This window comes from Pecten maximus, chromosome 12 (genome assembly GCF_902652985.1).
Source record: "Pecten maximus chromosome 12, xPecMax1.1, whole genome shotgun sequence".
In the NCBI taxonomy this organism is placed as follows: domain Eukaryota; kingdom Metazoa; phylum Mollusca; class Bivalvia; order Pectinida; family Pectinidae; genus Pecten; species Pecten maximus.
In genome coordinates, this window is record NC_047026.1 from 37,055,333 (window position 1) to 37,075,350 (window position 20,018).

Below are 20,018 nucleotides of genomic sequence, written 5' to 3' on the forward strand. Positions count from 1 at the left end.
TCACTATTAAAGCTACTACTAAACATATCATGTAACATTCAAAATAAATTTAACAAAGCTATCTCGTTATAACGAGACACAAAATCACCTAAATCTCGATATAACTAGAACACAAATCTTGTTATGACTAGACAACAAATCTCGTTATCACGAGATAACGAATCTCGATGATAACGAAAAAAAATCTCGTTATAACGAGACAATATTAGTCTCGTTATAACTAGACAACAAATCTCGTTATAACTGCAAGTCACTACTGTTCGTTGTCTTGACAACAAAGTGATTTACACTGTATGTCAATACTGTTTGTTGTCTTGACAACAAAGTGATTTACACAGCATGTCACTACGGTTTGTTTTCTTGACAACAAAGTGAGTTACACAGCATGTCACTACTGTTTGTTGTCTTGACAACAAAGTGAGTTACACAGTATGTCACTACTGTTTGTTGTCTTGACAACAAAGTGATTAACACAGCATGTCACTACGGTTTGTTGTCTTGACAAAAATCTTATAAAACATGTCATACATCAATAATTGAAACTTAAAAGAAACATTAACAACATAAATAAAATATAAAGAAGTTACATGTACCAAGTACTTTTCAAAAAGGTTTTGATTTCTAATAATCAACATACAAAAATCAAAATGCCTCCTCAAGGGTGTTTGTAGAGAAGATTTTAATGATTAACCCCGGTACAGACATTGTATACTGATAAATGCTAACCAATTCATGTTCTTATTCACGATTATCTTTCCATTTCACTTCCATAGATTATTTCTCAGCAACAAAGTTTTGCCAAATAACAGTGTTCTTTTATTTCAATTAATACATATACATGAATTTGCGAAGATTGTACCTAGATCTACCAGAGACATATATACAGAGAGATAAGTAACATCGCTATTTCCCCGTACACGTAGTGGCTCCCTTTATTCGTGACCACTCAAGCATATCCCTTATCGAGAGCGTCCTGTCTCCTATCAAACCAAGCGAGCGCGGGTAAATCGGGCTTTGCGCATGTGTGTATCGATGTATTGGAACTTATTCGACATGTTCTGGTCAATCCGACATTACGTCAGACCAAAACATCGTCATTTCAAATACACACAGAAAGCACATCGTTTTATTTTGGCCACTACAAAAGTTACCACATTAACCAAAAACTATCAAACTTATGGGATATAGTCTTATTGATCATGCACATTGTTGTCATTTATCCGTATTTTCGAAAATCCATTGGGTCCTATTCGACATGTCCAAGTTTGTAATTAGCCGCCATTACGTCAGACCAAAACATCGTCAATTTTAAACACACACAAAAAGCACATCGTTTTATTTTGGCCACTACAAAAGTTACCACATTAACCAAAAACTATCAAACTTATGGGATATAGTCTTATTGATCATGCACATTGTTGTCATTTATCCGTATTTTCGAAAATCCATTGGGTCCTATTCGACATGTCCAAGTTTGTAATTAGCCGCCATTACGTCAGACCAAAACATCGTCAATTTTAAACGCACACAAAAAGCACATCGTTTTATTTAGGCCACTACAAAAGTTACCACATTAACCAAAAACAATCATACTTATGGAATGTGGTCTTGATTATCATGCACATTGTTGTCATTTATCCGTATTCTCGAAAACCCCATAGGGACTTTTCGAAAATTGGAGATTCCCGCCGATCTTTCCTGCGTTGTGCTTGACTTTCATACTCAAAATACAAATACTTGGACAGCAAATTGTGATATATTTCATATTGATGACACTTCTGCACTTTGATATTAATAAAATTAACGCACATAATTGGATCTTGGTGATGATTTCAAATAGAAATTATCGATAATTATGTGTCTGGTTTTCAAGTTTTCTCCAATATGGCGTCTAGTGAGGACTGAACCGAGCGACCGCAAAGGATTGTGGGAAGGTCAGGGGCCACTATGTAAACACAAGGGCAAATAGAGATCTGTATATATGTCTCTGGATCTACACACAAATATCACAGTTGCAATGAAAAATGCAAAAAATAAATTGCTGGTAACCGTTTGATGGTTTGGAGTAGTAATGTTATGTTTGATTACTTGCATATGTAGAATAATGAAATGTTACACCATGTCAAGTCTTCATCTTTCAATGACAAAACACATTAACATCACATTGCTAAATATATACTGCAACTTTTTGATCACATACATCCTTTTTTTCTGAGAAATTTCGCTTTCCAGGAATTTTATTTTACAAAACTTCCAGACGAAGGGAGGTAACTCTAGTAGAGCAGAAATTGTAAAATGTTGCCAGGAAATTCTTCACATCAAAAACCAATCTAATTAAAATATAGATGGTCATTTTCATCACGTTACATGAAAGTCTAACAAAATACCCATAAGGGGTCACGTCGGGGTGACCTTTTGGATTAGTAATTTAAATGACTACTTCCAGAATCTTGGAAGTGAATTATATATGTCCGAATTAGCATGACTAGAGTGCATAGCTTGCATAATCTGTCAATTTGTTTCATGTCACAAAACATATTGCTATATACATGCTGTGCCGAAATGGTTTGCTTCAGATGCATGCCATGACCAAAATGGTTTGCTTCGATGACATCGACAAATTGACGATTCGCCCTGAAAGTGAAATACACACACCTCAAAGGTCATCAGAACGTGACCCCTTATGGGATGTTGTTAGATGTTCATGTACATGTAACGTATTTAGAATGGCCATCTAGATTTTAATTAGATTGATCAAAAACATATTTTACATATTTCTGTTGCAATAATTATATTCATGATTACAATGAGAAATGAAATATTAAATACTAATAATTTAACTCCATAATTCAGAAGTGTGCAGTATACACAAGAACAGATAATATCATATAGGTTAACAGTTTATATGTAAAGGCTATCTGGACAGACAAGTAATGAACCACATCACTGTTCTCCACACAAAACCTACAATGTACTGTTTACATTGTAGTCTAAAAAGCACAATGTAAACAGTACATTGTAGGTTTTGTCAATATATTTTTTAATACTTAACACACATGCACATTCCTGAGAAAACATTCATGACAGCATTACCTACAATGATCAGTTATTAAACAGAATGGACAAAATATGTATTAAAGACAAGTGGGAAACTTGAGGATAGGAAAGTAAATGCAAACACATTACGCACCCATAATTACATAATGCTCACTCTAAATTTTCATTATATTTTGATTCTATGCATTTAGCATGAGAAAATAACGTTCATATCAGCCGTCCTCTCTACATTAGTACAGATACATGTATCACCTGTCTCTCTCCAGCAGTACTGATATCAGCTGTGTATCTCCCAGTAGTACTGATATCAGCTGTGTATCTCCCAGTAGTACTGATATCAGCTGTGTATCTCCCAGTAGTACGATATCAGCTGTGTATCTCCCAGTAGTACGATATCAGCTGTGTATCTCCCAGTAGTACTGATATCAGCTGTGTATCTCCCAGCAGTACTGATATCAGCTGTCTTTCTCCTGCAGTACTGATATCATGTCTCCCTCCAGTAGTATTGATATCAGTTGTTCCTCTCTCCAGTAGTGTAGTACTGATATCAGCTATGTATCTCCCAGTAGTACTGATATCAGCGGTCTCTCCAGCAGTACTGATATAGGCCATCTCGCTCCAGCAGTACTGATATCGGCCATCTCGCTCCAGCAGTACTGATATCGGCCATCTCGCTCCAGCAGTACTGATATCAGCTGTCTCCCTCCAGCAGTACTGATATCAGCTGTGTATCTCCCAGTAGTACTGATATCAGCCAACTCCCTCCAGTAGTACTGATATCAGCCAACTCCCTCCAGCAGTACTGATATCAGCCATCTCCCTCCAGCATTACTGACATCAGCCATCTCCCTCCAGCAGTACTGATATCAGCCATCTCCCTCCAGCATTACTGATATCAGCCATCTCCCTCCAGCAGTACTGATATCAGCCATCTCCCTCCAGTAGTACTGATATCAGCCAACTCCCTCCAGCAGTACTGATATCAGCCATCTCCCTCCAGCATTACTGACATCAGCCATCTCCCTCCAGCAGTACTGATATCAGCCATCTCCCTCCAGCATTACTGATATCAGCCATCTCCCTCCAGCAGTACTGATATCAGCTGTCTCCCTCCAGCAGTACTGATATCAGCTGTGTATCTCCCAGTAGTACTGATATCAGCTGTCTCCCTCCAGCAGTACTGATATCAGCTGTGTATCTCCCAGTAGTACTGATATCAGCCAACTCCCTCCAGTAGTACTGATATCAGCCAACTCCCTCCAGTAGTACTGATATCAGCCAACTCCCTCCAGCAGTACTGATATCAGCCATCTCCCTCCAGCATTACTGACATCAGCCATCTCCCTCCAGCATTACTGACATCAGCTGTCTCCACTAGTATCTTGACATCAACCATCTCACCAGTAGTATGTCACACATGTACCACATAGCTAGATTACGCTTTGTTTTTAAGACTGTTTACGTAGTAGCCTGGCTTGTGTGTGAAATTGCTGCATTTTCCACGCTAAAACTTTCTACCAGTTCCTGGATGAAATCATAAAAATTAGGTAAAAAGTAGTCGCATGAATTTCCTACATATTCTTACAGAAAATACCTGTTATGTACTTCTATTTCACAAAACTATAATAAATGATACAATTAAAAGAGTTTTTTTTTATATATACTGTACCTTCCAATCAGCTGGTGTTATTGTTATAATTGTCTGGTGGTTTCTTTGGTTTACTAAGAATCCTTCACCATTTTCCTCATTCTGGACAGGTTCTAAATAAAAAGTGACAATTTTTATCATGCTACTCTTTATCATTAGTCATTTTTATCAGTTCTGTTCTTCTATATCTTTATCATTAGTCATCTTATCAGTTCTGTTCTTCTATTTCTTTATCATTAGTCATCTTATCAGTTCTGTTCTTCTATTTCTTTATTTTTAATCATCTTTATCAGTTCTGTTCTTCTATTTCTTTATCATTAGTCATCTTTATCGATTCTGTTCTTACAGGTATAACACACTTACAGGTATAACTCTGTCGGCCACACTTACAGGTATAACTCTGTCGGCCACACTTACAGGTATAACTCCGTATGTCACACTTACAGGTATAACACACTTACAGGTGTAACTCCATCTGTCACACTAACAGGTATAACACACTTACAGGTATAACTCTATCTGTCACACTTACAGGTATAACTCCATCTGTCACACTTACAGGTATAACTCCGTCTGTCACACTTACAGTTATAACTCTGTCTGTCACACTTACAGGTATAACTCCGTCTGTCACACTTACAGGTATAACTCTGTCTGTCACACTTACAGGTATAACACACTTACAGGTATAACTCTGTTGGTCACACTTACAGGTATAACTCCATCTGTCACACTTACAGGTATAACTCCATCTGTCACACTTACAGGTATAACTCTGTCGGTCACACTTACAGGTATAACTCCGTCTGTCACACTTACAGGTATAACACCACCTGTCACACTTACAGGTATAACTGTCGGTCACACTTACAGGTATAACTCCATCTGTCAGACTTACAGGTATAACTCCATCTGTCACACTTACAGGTATAACTCTGTCGGTCACACTTACAGGTATAACTCCATCTGTCACACTTACAGGTATAACTCCATCTGTCATACTTACAGGTATAACTCCATCTGTCACACTTACAGGTATAACTCCATCTGTCACACTTACAGGTATAACACACTTACAGGTATAACACACTTACAGGTGTAACTCCATCTGTCACACTTACAGGTATAACTCCATCTGTCACACTTACAGGTATAACACACTTACAGGTATAACACACTTACAGGTGTAACTCCATCTGTCACACTTACAGGTATAACACACTTACAGGTATAACAAACTTAGAGGTATAACTCTGTCTGTCACACTTACAGGTATAACACACTTACAGGTATAATACACTTACAGGTATAACACACTTACAGGTATAATACACTTACAGGTACAATGTATAACTCCATCTGTCACACTTACAGGTATAACTCCATCTGTCACACTTACAGGTATGTAATTTTCGCCCCCGTTTAATTTTCGCCATTTTCGCCCTTTGATCCAAAACATAGCCTCGTACTTTTCAAGTGTGTTTTATCCTATACACTTACAAGCAACACATGTTATATATTTACACTAAGTTTATAAAATAAGTTATTGTTTTATTCCCATCTATGTCACACTTACAGGTATAACACACTTACAGGTGTAACTCCATCTGTCACACTAACAGGTATAACACACTTACAGGTATAACTCTATCTGTCACACTTACAGGTATAACTCCATCTGTCACACTTACAGGTATAACTCCGTCTGTCACACTTACAGTTATAACTCTGTCTGTCACACTTACAGGTATAACTCCGTCTGTCACACTTACAGGTATAACTCTGTCTGTCACACTTACAGGTATAACACACTTACAGGTATAACTCTGTTGGTCACACTTACAGGTATAACTCCATCTGTCACACTTACAGGTATAACTCCATCTGTCACACTTACAGGTATAACTCTGTCGGTCACACTTACAGGTATAACTCCGTCTGTCACACTTACAGGTATAACACCACCTGTCACACTTACAGGTATAACTGTCGGTCACACTTACAGGTATAACTCCATCTGTCAGACTTACAGGTATAACTCCATCTGTCATACTTACAGGTATAACTCCATCTGTCACACTTACAGGTATAACTCCATCTGTCACACTTACAGGTATAACACACTTACAGGTATAACACACTTACAGGTGTAACTCCATCTGTCACACTTACAGGTATAACTCCATCTGTCACACTTACAGGTATAACACACTTACAGGTATAACACACTTACAGGTGTAACTCCATCTGTCACACTTACAGGTATAACACACTTACAGGTATAACAAACTTACAGGTATAACTCTGTCTGTCACACTTACAGGTATAACACACTTACAGGTATAATACACTTACAGGTACAATGTATAACTCCATCTGTCACACTTACAGGTATAACTCCATCTGTCACACTTACAGGTATGTAATTTTCGCCCCCGTTTAATTTTCGCCATTTTCGCCCTTGGATCCAAAACATAGCCTCGTACTTTTCAAGTGTGTTTTATCCTATACACTTACAAGCAACACATGTTATATATTTACACTAAGTTTATAAAATAAGTTATTGTTTTATTCCCATCTATGCATGTGAAATAAAATCTAGATATTAATTTAGGCCTAGTAAATTTGCGATATCACGTGGAGTTAATCGAGAATAAGGGCTAAGACAGCGTACTAGGTTTATATTTGATTTTAAAAAAACCTATAAATACTAAGTAACTTTTAAAATCCAATAATCTTTTAAAATGATGCACACAAATTAGCATTAATTTCTTGCTATTGTGAAGACTGATTTTATGAGTTCACCGTCGCTTGTGGCTTCAATCGATGACAAATGAACAAAAGAAAACACTGGTCAGTAGACTTCTAATTAGTCACGGCACGGCGAATTTACCACTCATCGTGTTTGCTTAAAATCGACCATGCATACCTGATACTATTTGAATCAATATAGGCTAAAAGTAAATCTGAACACAGGTAAACGTTTTATATTTCACACCTGATTACATTTCACTCCTCAGCGAGATATGCAAAGAAAAGAAAATTGAGTGTTCCGAGTGCAATTGTATCGAGAATTCCGAACGGAATTTTCCGATTGTGAACGAGGAAAATACATTTCTTAAAAGTAGTTTAGGGCGAAATTAAAACGGGGTGAATATCTTTTGTGTTGCTCAAGGGCGAAAATAAGCTGGGGCGAAAAATACCAGGTATACAGTATAACTCCATCTGTCACACTTACAGGTATAACTTCATCTGTCACACTTACAGGTATAACTCCATCTGTCACACTTACAGGTATAACACACTTACAGGTATAACACCACCTGTGACACTTACAGGTATAACTCCGTCTGTCACACTTACAGGTATAACTCCATCTGTCACACTTACAGGTATAACTCTGTCGGTCACACTTACAGGTATAACTCTGTCGGTCACACTTACAGGTATAACTCTGTCGGTCACACTTACAGGTATAACACACTTACAGGTATAACACACTTACAGGTATAACACACTTACAGTTATAACTCTGTCTGTCACACTTACAGGTATAACTTCATCTGTCACACTTACAGGTATAACTTCATCTGTCACACTTACAGGTATAACTCCATCTGTCACACTTACAGGTATAACTCTATCTGTCACACTTACAGGTATAACTCCGTCTGTCACACTTACAGGTATAACTCCGTCTGTCACACTTACAGGTATAACTCTGTCGGTCACACTTACAGGTATAACTCCATCTGTCACACTTACAGGTATAACTCCATCTGTCACACTTACAGTTATAACTCTGTCTGTCACACTTACAGGTATAACTCCATCTGTCACACTTACAGGTATAACTCTGTCGGTCACACTTACAGGTATAACACACTTACAGGTATAACTCTGTCGGTCACACTTACAGGTATAACTCCATCTTTCACACTTACAGGTATAACTTCATCTGTTACACTTACCAATCTGCGGTAGCTTATCCTCATCAAGTGACACCTTTGCTAATCCTCGCTAGAAAATTTTAAATCTGATTTTCATTATCTTAACTCTAAATATTATACATTGTATTTCATAAATCTGAAAAGTATGATCTTCCTTCAGTAGCCACAGGAATTTCCTACATATTCTTACAGATCAAAGGCAAAAGGCCCTGAGAAACGTCAGAGTCAGAGATCATAATTTTAATTGGATTTTATAGTCAGACAGCTACATTTGTATCAGATGAAATGTCTTAATCTGATTATTCCTATTCTATAGATATTCAGGATAACATGTATAACATATTTATCTGTTGAAAACTTTCCAATACCTGAGTATACTTCTTTCCCTAACCTAATGATATACTTCTGAATCAGTAAAGCTGCTTGTAAACTTTGGAAAAAAAATCAACTGAAGGACAAATCGGTCTATTAACAGTCACATGTACAACCAGAGATAAAATCCAAGATGTACACAGCCTAAGTTTTTTTATTCATATTGTTAGATGATAATTAGGCCTAGCAAACATCTATTTTATGACCCCTAGTGACATTGAAAATGCAAATATTTTACCTCCGACAGAAAAACTGTGGTCGCGTTGTCGGTCACGCTTTCCAACACGCTGTCCGACGAGACATATATATAGGCCTACAGTTTTGACAAACAAGACGCCAATATGAAATGTTCCTGCATACATGATCTCAGGATGGACATATGAGTCTAAGACATGTGGATAGTTTCTCTGGGGACGCATGTAAATTTCCACGACGATCAAACTTTTTTTTTACTTTCATTTTCAAGGCAGGATTGAGACAGAACTACGTAATCCTACGTCAACTAAATTGTATATACTGAGGAAAATGTTTATATTTATAGTCTAAAATGATCTAGAACACCCAACATTTATATTTCAATTTAAATAATTGCAGTAAACACGGGAACCACCAGTTAAATAGTATCAATATTTGTTGTTAAAATAGGAACTATATTAGGCTGCGGATGAATATCATTTGTATTACAAAAAAGAGAAGTTGTTAGCCGGAAACAAAAGTGTGACTAACAAGATTTACCACCATGACTTTAACAGCAGGTGCCAAAGGCATCTTGACGTTAAAAATACCTGTTATGTACTTCTATTTCACAAAACTATAATATAAAGAGGGTTACTCAAGGGAATGTGCAATATATAGACACACAGATCTCAACATTATAATATATTGTTTGTATGGAGGTACATTTCAAATGTCATACTTGAAATAGCTTCCACTTATTATAGAAGTCATTCAAATATGATTTCAGTTCCCAATACACATACATGTAGGAAAGGACTATGGGTACAAAAGACTAAAATGTACATGGATAAAAAAGGCTATGGGTAGTAAAAAGGACTATTGGTAGTACTGTACATTGTACAAACAACTACAAATGTATGTGTAGTACATTGTACAAACAACTATGAGAAGTACATTGTACAAACAACTATGAGAAGTACATTGTACAAACAACTATGAGAAGTACATTGTACAAACAACTATGTGTAGTACATTGTACAAACGACTATGTGTAGTACATTGTACAAACAACTATGTGTAGTACATTGTACAAACAACTATGTGTAGTACATTGTACAAACTACTATGTGTAGTACATTGTACAAACTACTATGTGTAGTACTTTGTACAAACAACTATGTGTAGTACATTGTACAAACGACTATGTGTAGTACAATGTACAAACGACTATGGGTATTACATTGTACAAACAACTATGTGTAGTACATTGTACAAACAACTATGTGTAGTACATTGTACAAACAACTATGTGTAGTACATTGTACAAACGACTATGTGTAGTACATTGTACAAACAACTATGGGTATTACATTGTACAAACAACTATGTGTAGTACATTGTACAAACTACTATGTGTAGTACATTGTACAAACTACTATGTGTAGTACATTGTACAAACAACAATGTGTAGTACATTGTACAAACGACTATGTGTAGTACATTGTACAAACAACTATGGGTATTACATTGTACAAACAACTATGTGTAGTAAATGGTACAAACTACTATGTGTAGTACATTGTACAAACAACTATGTGTAGTACATTGTACAAACTACTATGTGTAGTACATTGTACAAACTACTATATATGGATAGTACATTGTACAAACAACTACTGTATGGGTGTTACATTGTACAAATGACTGTGTAGTACATTGTACAAACTACTATGGGTAGTACATTGTACAAACTACTATGGGTAGTGCATTGTACAAACAACTATGTGTAGTACATTGTACAAACAACTATGAGTAGTACATTGTACAAACGACTATGTTTAGTACATTGTACAAACTACTATGTGTAGTACATTGCACAAACAACTACTGTATGGGTGTTACATTGTACACAATGACTATACATAGTACATTGTACAAACAACTATGGGCAGTCCTCTTAAGCAGCTTTCTTATAAATACTACATCCATACAAGCACAACACACGTCAGTTGTCAAATCTGTTTCCTATATTCCTCATTTAGTTCATACCTGTTGAATTTGCTTTTAAGTTGGAGTAAGATTTGTTCAGGGTTTATCTGATATATTACTGATATATTACATAAAAGGTTTAAAACCTTACCATGACTAGAAATGAAGTGTGAAATATGTTTTCCACTGTGCGACCGAATGACTTTGGGTCAAGCACAAAGCTGAAATAACAAATTGGGCGATCTGCAACAGAAAAAAATTAGAAAATACACCTAAAATGAGTAAATCATCTGGATAAACAGTAATAAATGACATCACTGTTTCCTAACTTTGTTTTTTTTTAACTAAATGGATAAAATTACAATAAGGTTACAATGAGAAGACAGACTACAACATTTACTTACCCTTGACATATACAATGTAAAGGATCTTACATGAATGGCCATGTCAGGTGGAATTAATTAAATGAGTTCATTAATTTGATATGTCATGAGCCTTTAGGCAGGAGATATATGAAATAATTGAGGAAGATTTTGTTTGTGACATAAGTTATATTTATGATAATATAAGTGAAAACTCTCAATATAATTTCTTCGTAAGATGTCCAAACTTTGACCCGGGCTAATTTTTCTCTTACAGAAACAATCATGCAACATCATATATATAGTGTGACATCCTAAATTAAATATGACGTCACAACCATGTTATTATATGTGTCTTGCCCCAATGAACACTTTCGGATAGGACAGTTAGGAAAGGACTGTTAGGATACAGTGCAATATGACTATACTTACTGCCAAGCTCTTGGTAATAACTCTGTAGGAATTTAAAAACTCTGGCTACATGTTGTGATGTCCCAAGGTCAACCACATCATCAAAGGAATCGATCTGAAAGATCAGTTGTGAATAGATTAAATAACTAAAAATAGATTAAGTGAAATTCAAACCTGAAATATAGTTTGGCAATACATGCAAAAATTAAGCAATAACCCTTTGTAATAAGATGGTATGGAATACCTTCAAATTCAAAAAACTAAAATATGAATACAACATCAAGGTTAGATGGTACACTGTACATATTAGCAGTCATTTCGATGAACAAAATTAGGAAACTTTTAATATGTTTAATGTTCATTGCCTCATCCTCCTAAATCTGGCCTCATCCTCCTAAATCTGGCCTCATCCTCCTAAATCTGGCCACATCCTCCTAAATCTAGCCACATTCTTCCTAAATCTAGCCTCATCCTCCTAAATCTGGCCACATCCTCCTAAATCTAGCCACATTCTTCCTAAATCTAGCCTCATCCTCCTAAATCTAGTCACATCCTTCCTAAATCTAGTCACATCCTTGCTAAATCTAGCCACATTCTTCCTAAATCTAGCCTCATCGTCCTAAATCTAGTCACATGGTTCCTAAATTTAGCCACATCCTTCATAAGTATAGCCACATCCTCCTAAATCTAGCCTCATCCTCCTAAATCTCAATCTAGTCACATCCTCCTAAATCTAGTCACATCCATCCTAAATCTAGTCACATCCCTCCTAAATCTAGCCACATTCTTCCTAAATCTAGCCTCATCCTCCTAAATCTAGCCACATCCTTCCTAAATAAAGCCATATCCTCCTAAATTTAGCCACATCCTCCTAAATCTAGCCACATCCATCCTAAATCTAGTCACATCCTTCCTAAATCTAGTCACATTCTCCTAAATCTAGCCACATCCATCCTAAATCTAGTCACATCCTCCTAAATCTAGCCACATCCATCCTAAATCTAGTCACATCCTTCCTAAATCTAGTCACATCCTTCCTAAATCTAGTCACATTCTCCTAAATCTAGTCACATCCTTCCTAAATCTAGTCACATCCATCCTAAACCTAGCCACATCCTTCCTAAATCTAGTCACATCCTTCCTAAATCTAGTCACATCCTTCCTTAATCTAGTCACATCCATACTAAATCTAGTCACATCCATCCTTAAACTAGTCACATCCATCCTAAATCTAGCCATATCCTCCAAAATCTAGTCACATTCTTCCTAAATCTAGCCTCATCCTCCTAAATCTGGCCACATCCTCCTAAATCTAGCCACATTCTTCCTAAATCTAGCCTCATCCTCCTAAATCTAGTCACATCCTTCCTAAATTTAGCCACATCCTTCCTAAATCTAGCCTCATCCTCCTAAATCTAGTCACATCCTTGCTAAATCTAGCCACATTCTTCGTAAATCTAGCCTCATCATCCTAAATCTAGTCACATCGTTCCTAAATTTAGCCACATCCTTCCTAAGTATAGCCACATCCTTCCTAAATATAGCCATATTCTCCTAAATCTAGCCTCATCCTCCTAAATCTCAATCTAGTCACATCCTCCTAAATCTAGTCACATCCATCCTAAATCTAGTCACATCCATCCTAAATCTAGCCACATTCTTCCTAAATCTAGCCTCATCCTCCTAAATCTAGCCACATCCTTCCTAAATATAGCCATATCCTCCTAAATTTAGCCACATCCTCCTAAATCTAGCCACATCCATCCTAAATCTAGTCACATCCTTCCTAAATCTAGTCACATTCTCCTAAATCTAGCCACATCCATCCTAAATCTAGTCACATCCTCCTAAATCTAGCCATATCCATCCTAAATCTAGTCACATCCTTCCTAAATCTAGTCACATCCTTCCTAAATCTAGTCACATTCTCCTAAATCTAGTCACATCCTTCCTAAATCTAGTCACATCCTTCCTAAATCTAGTCACATCCCTCCTAAATCTAGTCACATCCATCCTAAATCTAGTCACATCCTTCCTAAATCTAGTCACATCCTCCTAAATCTAGTCACATCCATCCTAAACCTAGCCACATCCTTCCTAAATCTAGTCACATCCTTCCTAAATCTAGTCACATCCTTCCTAAATCTAGTCACATCCATCCTAAATCTAGTCACATCCATCCTAAAACTAGTCACATCCATCCTAAATCTAGCCATATCCTCCAAAATCTAGTCACATTCTTCTAAATCTAGTCACTTTCTCCTAAATCTAGCCACATCCTTCCTCCTAAATCCAGCAATATCCTTCCTCCTAAATCCAGCAATATCCTTCCTCCTAAATCCAGCCACATCGTAATAAACCAAGCCACATCCTCCAAAATCCAGCCACATCATCCTAACTCTAGTCACATCCTCACTAAATCTAGCAGCATTCTCCTAAATCTAGCAACATCCTTCCTCCTAAATCCAACCACATCCTTCCTCCTAAATCCAACCACATCCTAATAAATAAGGCTATATCCTCCTTAATCCAGTCAAATCCTCCCTAAATCTAGTTGCATCCACGTAGCTCTAGTCACATCCTCCTAAATACAGCTATATTCTCCTAAATCCAGTCAAATCTTCCCTAAATCTATTCACATCTGCCCTTAATCTAGTAGTATTCTCCTAACTCTAGTCACTAAATCCAGCCAAATCCTCCTAAATCTAGTCATATCCAGCCTTGTGCTAATCAGTCAAACTCTTACACTTGGGTTAAGATATACCTATCCATGGAACAGACTCGTGTAAGATTCTTTTTATCACCAATACAATGTCATACAATGTATATTACCAACAATACTCATTTAGAGAATCTTTCATCTTTTAATCTGACATATTTACAATATCATGCATGGTATAGGATGTAACACAGGGGAAGTCATAATTTTACCTTTTTTGGTACAGTGGTCTTTTCTTTATCATGTTCTTTTTCCTTCACAATTTTAACAACAGGTTTAATAGGCTTGGCAACTGGCTCTTTTTGAAAGGTCCCACTCCTGAATTATGACAGTTGCTTTTAAAAAGGCATTTCCTCTATAACAACAGTATTCCACCAAAGAAATACCCACTACATACTGTATATGATAAACAGAGGTTACACAATGAGTGGTTGTTGGATATGGAATTTATTTCACATGAGTAAGTTATTTTTTAAAAGTTACAAAAGACACGAGCTTTAGCGAGTGTTTTTTGCAACTTTTAAAAAATAACTTACGAGTGTGAAATAAATTCCATATCCAACAATTTCGAGTCGTGTGACCTGTTTCTACCACAATAATATCGGCTTGAATCAAAGGGAAACGTGGCCAAGTATAAGTTCGCGTATGCAAATAAAGTGTACCGGTGACGTCCGGCACCCGGTGATGTGACGTCATTAGATTATTGATGACGTCAATAACAATTGCAGCTTGGGTCAAAGTTCACCGTGTTAGCCAATCAAAATGCATACAGAGTTTATACCACGTGTGGTATAAACAGATTGTTAATCAACAGCTGTAATGATTAACTGATGGTCTGAGAGTTGAATAACACAGGGTATTGTGGTAGAAACATATTTAATGGCCTTTCTTATTCAAAACAATGTTTTACACTTTTTCTGTTATACCAAACTCATTCAGCTAAATGTTAAATCAATTAAATCCTGTGTTAATTATATCTTTTTTTTTTCTCCTTTTCAGGTGACAATTTTCTCCAGTTTTTACAATAGAATTAAACGTAATGATGTGTGTAGCTGCATGAACATGTAAATATTTACAGTCCAGTATATATCCAAGAGTCTCGGGGTCATGGGAAAACTTTAACATTATCCAAGTTATCAAAATCATTAAAAGACCAGAGTTTTGGTCTCAAAGATGAAAATCAGTAATTTCTGTTGTAAACCAGCTTGAGCTTTGAGAAAATAAATTTTGACTGTCAATATGTTGTTGGTATACATTGTATCTTCTAATTTAATACCTACAGGCACACACTGATCAATATATTCCTAGCTACTTTAACAGAATGGTGAACAGCCACTCAGATATGCAACATCAAATTAACATACAGTATGTCTGATACAATTAAAATATGTTTGGGTCTCCCAAATAATCACATGGGATGGAAAAGCACAGGGAAGATTCAATCATTGATCTGATGTGCAGCTTCCATCTTATTAGTGTATATTATGGATTGTTGGGTGGGAAGTTATGACAAATTAAATCCTTCTAGTTTTATTTATTGGGTGGGAAGTTATAACAAATTAAATCCTTCTAGTTTTATTTATAAGAAATATTTGATCTGGATAAGAGATAAATGATTTGTACATAGTTATGTGAAAAGAATTTGTAATGCTACTACCTGAATCACTATGCTAATAGCAATTTATTTTATTTAAAACATACATAAGATGGAATGCTGGTGATTTACTGAAGAACTTCCGTGTTGACTTGCCGAGGGCAGACCATCCTTCACTGGATATTTTCAAAGGTCCCGGGGTCTCAACATGCCGACCACCAATGAACGTGATCTGTTCAGAAAAATGACACATAAAATAATAACTGGACTGTTTGTTTTCAGAGGTTCCATATTCTACAAAAGCTCTCTGCTACGGCTGTATTATGAACATGGGCCGGTAACAGCTTTATAGTCATTGCATATAAATTGCAATCTAGTTATAAAATGCACAGTGCCTTACACATACAAATTTTATTATATGGAAATACTAAAAGTGAACATTTTATATTAACCTTGTTGTATGATAAAAGTTCACTCCACACATGTAGGGTCAGAATCAGGATAATGGCAGCTAATAATCTATACACTTAGATATAAAATAGTAACCACAAAATGTTTTTATTCTGTACATCAGATGAAATAGAAACCACCAAATCGTTTATTATTTACATGTTCTTACAAGTTTTTCAGCAAACTCTTCTGGCACAAACTTTATGAAATCTGTCTGAACAGCCAGGGCTTTTTGGCGTCCATAAGTTGAAATGATTCGTACAGCCAAGGAATCCAACACTCGCTCTGATGATAGCTTCACTGTAGAAAAGAAAACATGCATATTTTCTACTCTAAAATTTAAACTGTTTTTATTTATTTCCCTTATTAACATATGACACCTGCATAAGATTATAAACTGGCCACCATTACTTTATTACTTTATCTGAACTACAATTTTCTGGTGATATGCCCTCCTGGACATTTTTTTTTTATTTCTTTGTTTTTTTGGGGTTTTTTTTCATAACAAGCTGGATCAAATTGAAACTGCCTGCATGACAGTAAGTTTGTCAGAAAGCACTATTAACTTTCAGTAATAACAATGTATACATGTACAAAGAAAACATGCAGACACCCAAATACAAACTTTCTAAACGTGACATTTGAGAAATTTTGACTGTAGCTAGGTTGCTAATTAAAACTACATTAATCCCTTGACAAACTGGAGGTAATAACAGTCACAATAATTTTAAAATAAAGACATACCATTTTTGACCAGCTCATCTGTCTCTGTGAGTGCCTCATCCAGCCTGTTGGAGCTTGGGCTAATAAAGTCATGTCTATTTGCTAAAAAAAAAAAAAAAAAAAAATTTAGATTATCCAAATATCACATGTGACAAAACTTACTAAAGATAAATTATACTACATTACATGTAGGTACATTTAATTTAGGCTACTTATCATAATCAAGATTACACATGATCAACCTAGCTACAGTACACAGGTTTTTGACTGGCCCCTTTTCTCTAGAATATTAAAGTTAAATTATAGATAAACTTGACCTTTATGACTTTGGTCCCTAGGATATATGTCTGATCCCAAGTTTCAAACAAGGGGGAGATTATAATCTAGTATTAGAATTAAAATGAGCAATTCTTAACAAAAAAGCTGGTAGCCAGCCTTTTTTAAAAATAAAATAATGAACAAAATGGCATTTCCATTTACAGGCTGTGACATTTATATGAAAAAACTGCACATTTTACAAACAAAATTTCAAACAAAAGGGGCAGTCAGCGTATTTTTATAATGCCTTCACCTGCATATTGTCGAACTTTGGTTTATCAGTTTTGAATGTTTTGATTCCAAATCGAAATGAAGTTTATCATATAAATATCTCAGTCTGTGAATGAAAAAATACAATTTTTTTGTCCTAGCTGTTATTTATCATAATTTGATTAAGCACTTTTTTTACTTACCAGTATACCAATGTGTCGGCATTCAGCAGATTGTTATTCTCTGTAATGATCGAGAGGCTGGATTTGTTGTGCATTATCCTCACAAATCCAAAGATGTTCCTATAGCTATAGCTCTTAAGTTAAAGTACATTTATATGACTTTGAAGATTTGTGTCATTATTTTTAATGTTTATTATCAGAAAAAAATTAATATTGTTTGAATATTGGATATTGATTTTTTTTTTATTTGGAGAACTTAGCTGCAATAATGTTAAGAGACCTTCTATTAATTGCCTCTTTATGTATGGGTCCTATGTCAGAAGTATTAAATTCACAATATGCAAGAACAGTGTTTCATAAAATGTACATGTTTGTCAAAATTTCAAATAATTGCAGTTAGAATTTAAATTATATTACCACAATTTGCAAGATCATCCCTATCAGTGAGATACTTAGTAACTTGAACTGAGAAATGGTAGCTATGCTATAGGCCTATTCATCACATTTTCATCAAGCAGATATCTAGAAATGGCAGAAATGAGAATATACTAAGTTGATTTCAAGGTTTAAAAATCCCCCCCCCCCCCCCCCCCAAAAGATTGCAAAATTTGCTATAATCATTTCATTTTAAGAAATTTTGGCGCAAAGACCCCCTCGCCAAAAAAAATCAGCTCGTGCCTATGGCGCTCGCATTACCACTACATTATTTTACTGGACCCCGCCCCCCTTTTCAAATTCCTGGATCCGCTACGGATATGAATCTTCAAAGTCATTTATTACAGGCCTAAGGATATTTCAAATATGGTACATCAACTACATGTACGTTTATATACGTACAAATGCAATGTACCTGTGAATTGGACAGAACAATTCTATGAGTTGTCCTAAAACGAAAGTGAAAGTAGACTATACGTACATGCATGTGAAAGCTTTTGACACTTCGAATTACTGATAACAGTCAAAAGTGTCAAATGATTATCATCTACAATAGCAGCAACTTGCAAGTAGTGCATAAGAAGGGCACAACAGCTTACAAATCCCATAAATGTGCACGTGTTCACTTGGTCAGCTCGGCATTATTTATTAAACGTCATGTCATAGCTACAAGTCTTCATAGCTTCTGTTGTAACGGAAAAGCATTTAACAGTTTTGGAATGTCAAAAGTTTAAAACATTATTTCCCACTACAACTCTCAGACAGCTCACTGTCTTCCCTACTCCAACTGTCTAATTATCTATAATCTGATGATCATGATGAGCGAATGATTTGCTCGACCACTTTACAGATCCGACCTACTTTTTAAATCATTGATGAGAACCATGTATCCTTCCCGTATTTTCCTTCTTTCTTCGTCTGTTTGCGTCATGTTCAACTGGCCATGCTTGAAACCATGTCGATTTAAATTCTCGTATTCTTCTTCCTCACCGTCAATAACAACTCTATTACCCGCCATCTTTCTAAATATTAGCCAATATATATTTTATTAGAGTTACCTCCCTTTAACCGCAACTAGACTTTATATAGTAGGACCTTATTGGTTGATTAGTCTATCATATCAGTTGTTTTCCATGTCATCTTTTTACATTAATCGAAAGAGACAGTAAAAAAAGTGTAATAGAAACGATGCATGGATTTAACACTGTTTCTGGATTATCAGGTAAAAAACAAGAAGATGGCTTGGAATAGATTAATATGGCAAGCCAAGTTGTCATTCATTCACGGAGAAACGTTGATACAGGGTTTTACCATACAAATTATATAAGATATCTTATATAATTATAAAAGATATCTTATATAATAAATGAGATATCTTATATACAAAATGTACTTTCCTTTATAATATATATTTTATTATA

At 35.7% G+C, this 20,018-nt stretch overlaps 1 protein-coding gene across 2 annotated transcripts; it reads right to left on the bottom strand.

Moving 5' to 3' along the window:
- Positions 1-3,536: 3,536 nt before the first annotated feature.
- On the bottom strand, positions 3,537-19,607 carry LOC117339863 (non-structural maintenance of chromosomes element 4 homolog A-like). 2 transcript variants are annotated; one of them, XM_033901570.1, is made up of 10 exons: positions 19,459-19,607; positions 17,474-17,554; positions 16,899-17,029; positions 16,387-16,511; positions 14,898-15,003; positions 11,988-12,081; positions 11,345-11,436; positions 8,677-8,725; positions 4,727-4,818; positions 3,537-4,581 (listed from the first exon to the last, which is right to left on the bottom strand). In XM_033901570.1, exons 1-10 carry the CDS (start codon positions 19,526-19,528, stop codon positions 4,516-4,518), a joined length of 906 nt encoding a protein of 301 aa, XP_033757461.1. In that variant the 5' UTR covers positions 19,529-19,607; the 3' UTR covers positions 3,537-4,515. The 2 variants fall into 2 exon arrangements, with proteins under 2 accessions (XP_033757461.1, XP_033757462.1); XM_033901571.1 differs by lacking the exon at positions 19,459-19,607 and adding an exon at positions 18,184-18,330.
- Between the last annotated feature and the right edge of the window lie 411 nt (positions 19,608-20,018).

What these genes read in the sequence shown, in the direction of transcription:
- LOC117339863 (XM_033901570.1), bottom strand. Translation starts at nt 19,528, where the DNA reads ATGACGCAAACAGACGAAGAAAGAAGGAAAATACGGGAAGGATACATG. An exon ending in AAGAGTTTGCTGAAAAACTT is followed by an intron (nt 16,512 to 16,898) that starts GTAAGAACATGT and finishes TTTTCTGAACAG; the next exon opens with ATCACGTTCATTGGTGGTCG. An exon ending in TAACACCAGCTGATTGGAAG is followed by an intron (nt 4,582 to 4,726) that starts GTACAGTATATA and finishes GATTTCATCCAG; the next exon opens with GAACTGGTAGAAAGTTTTAG.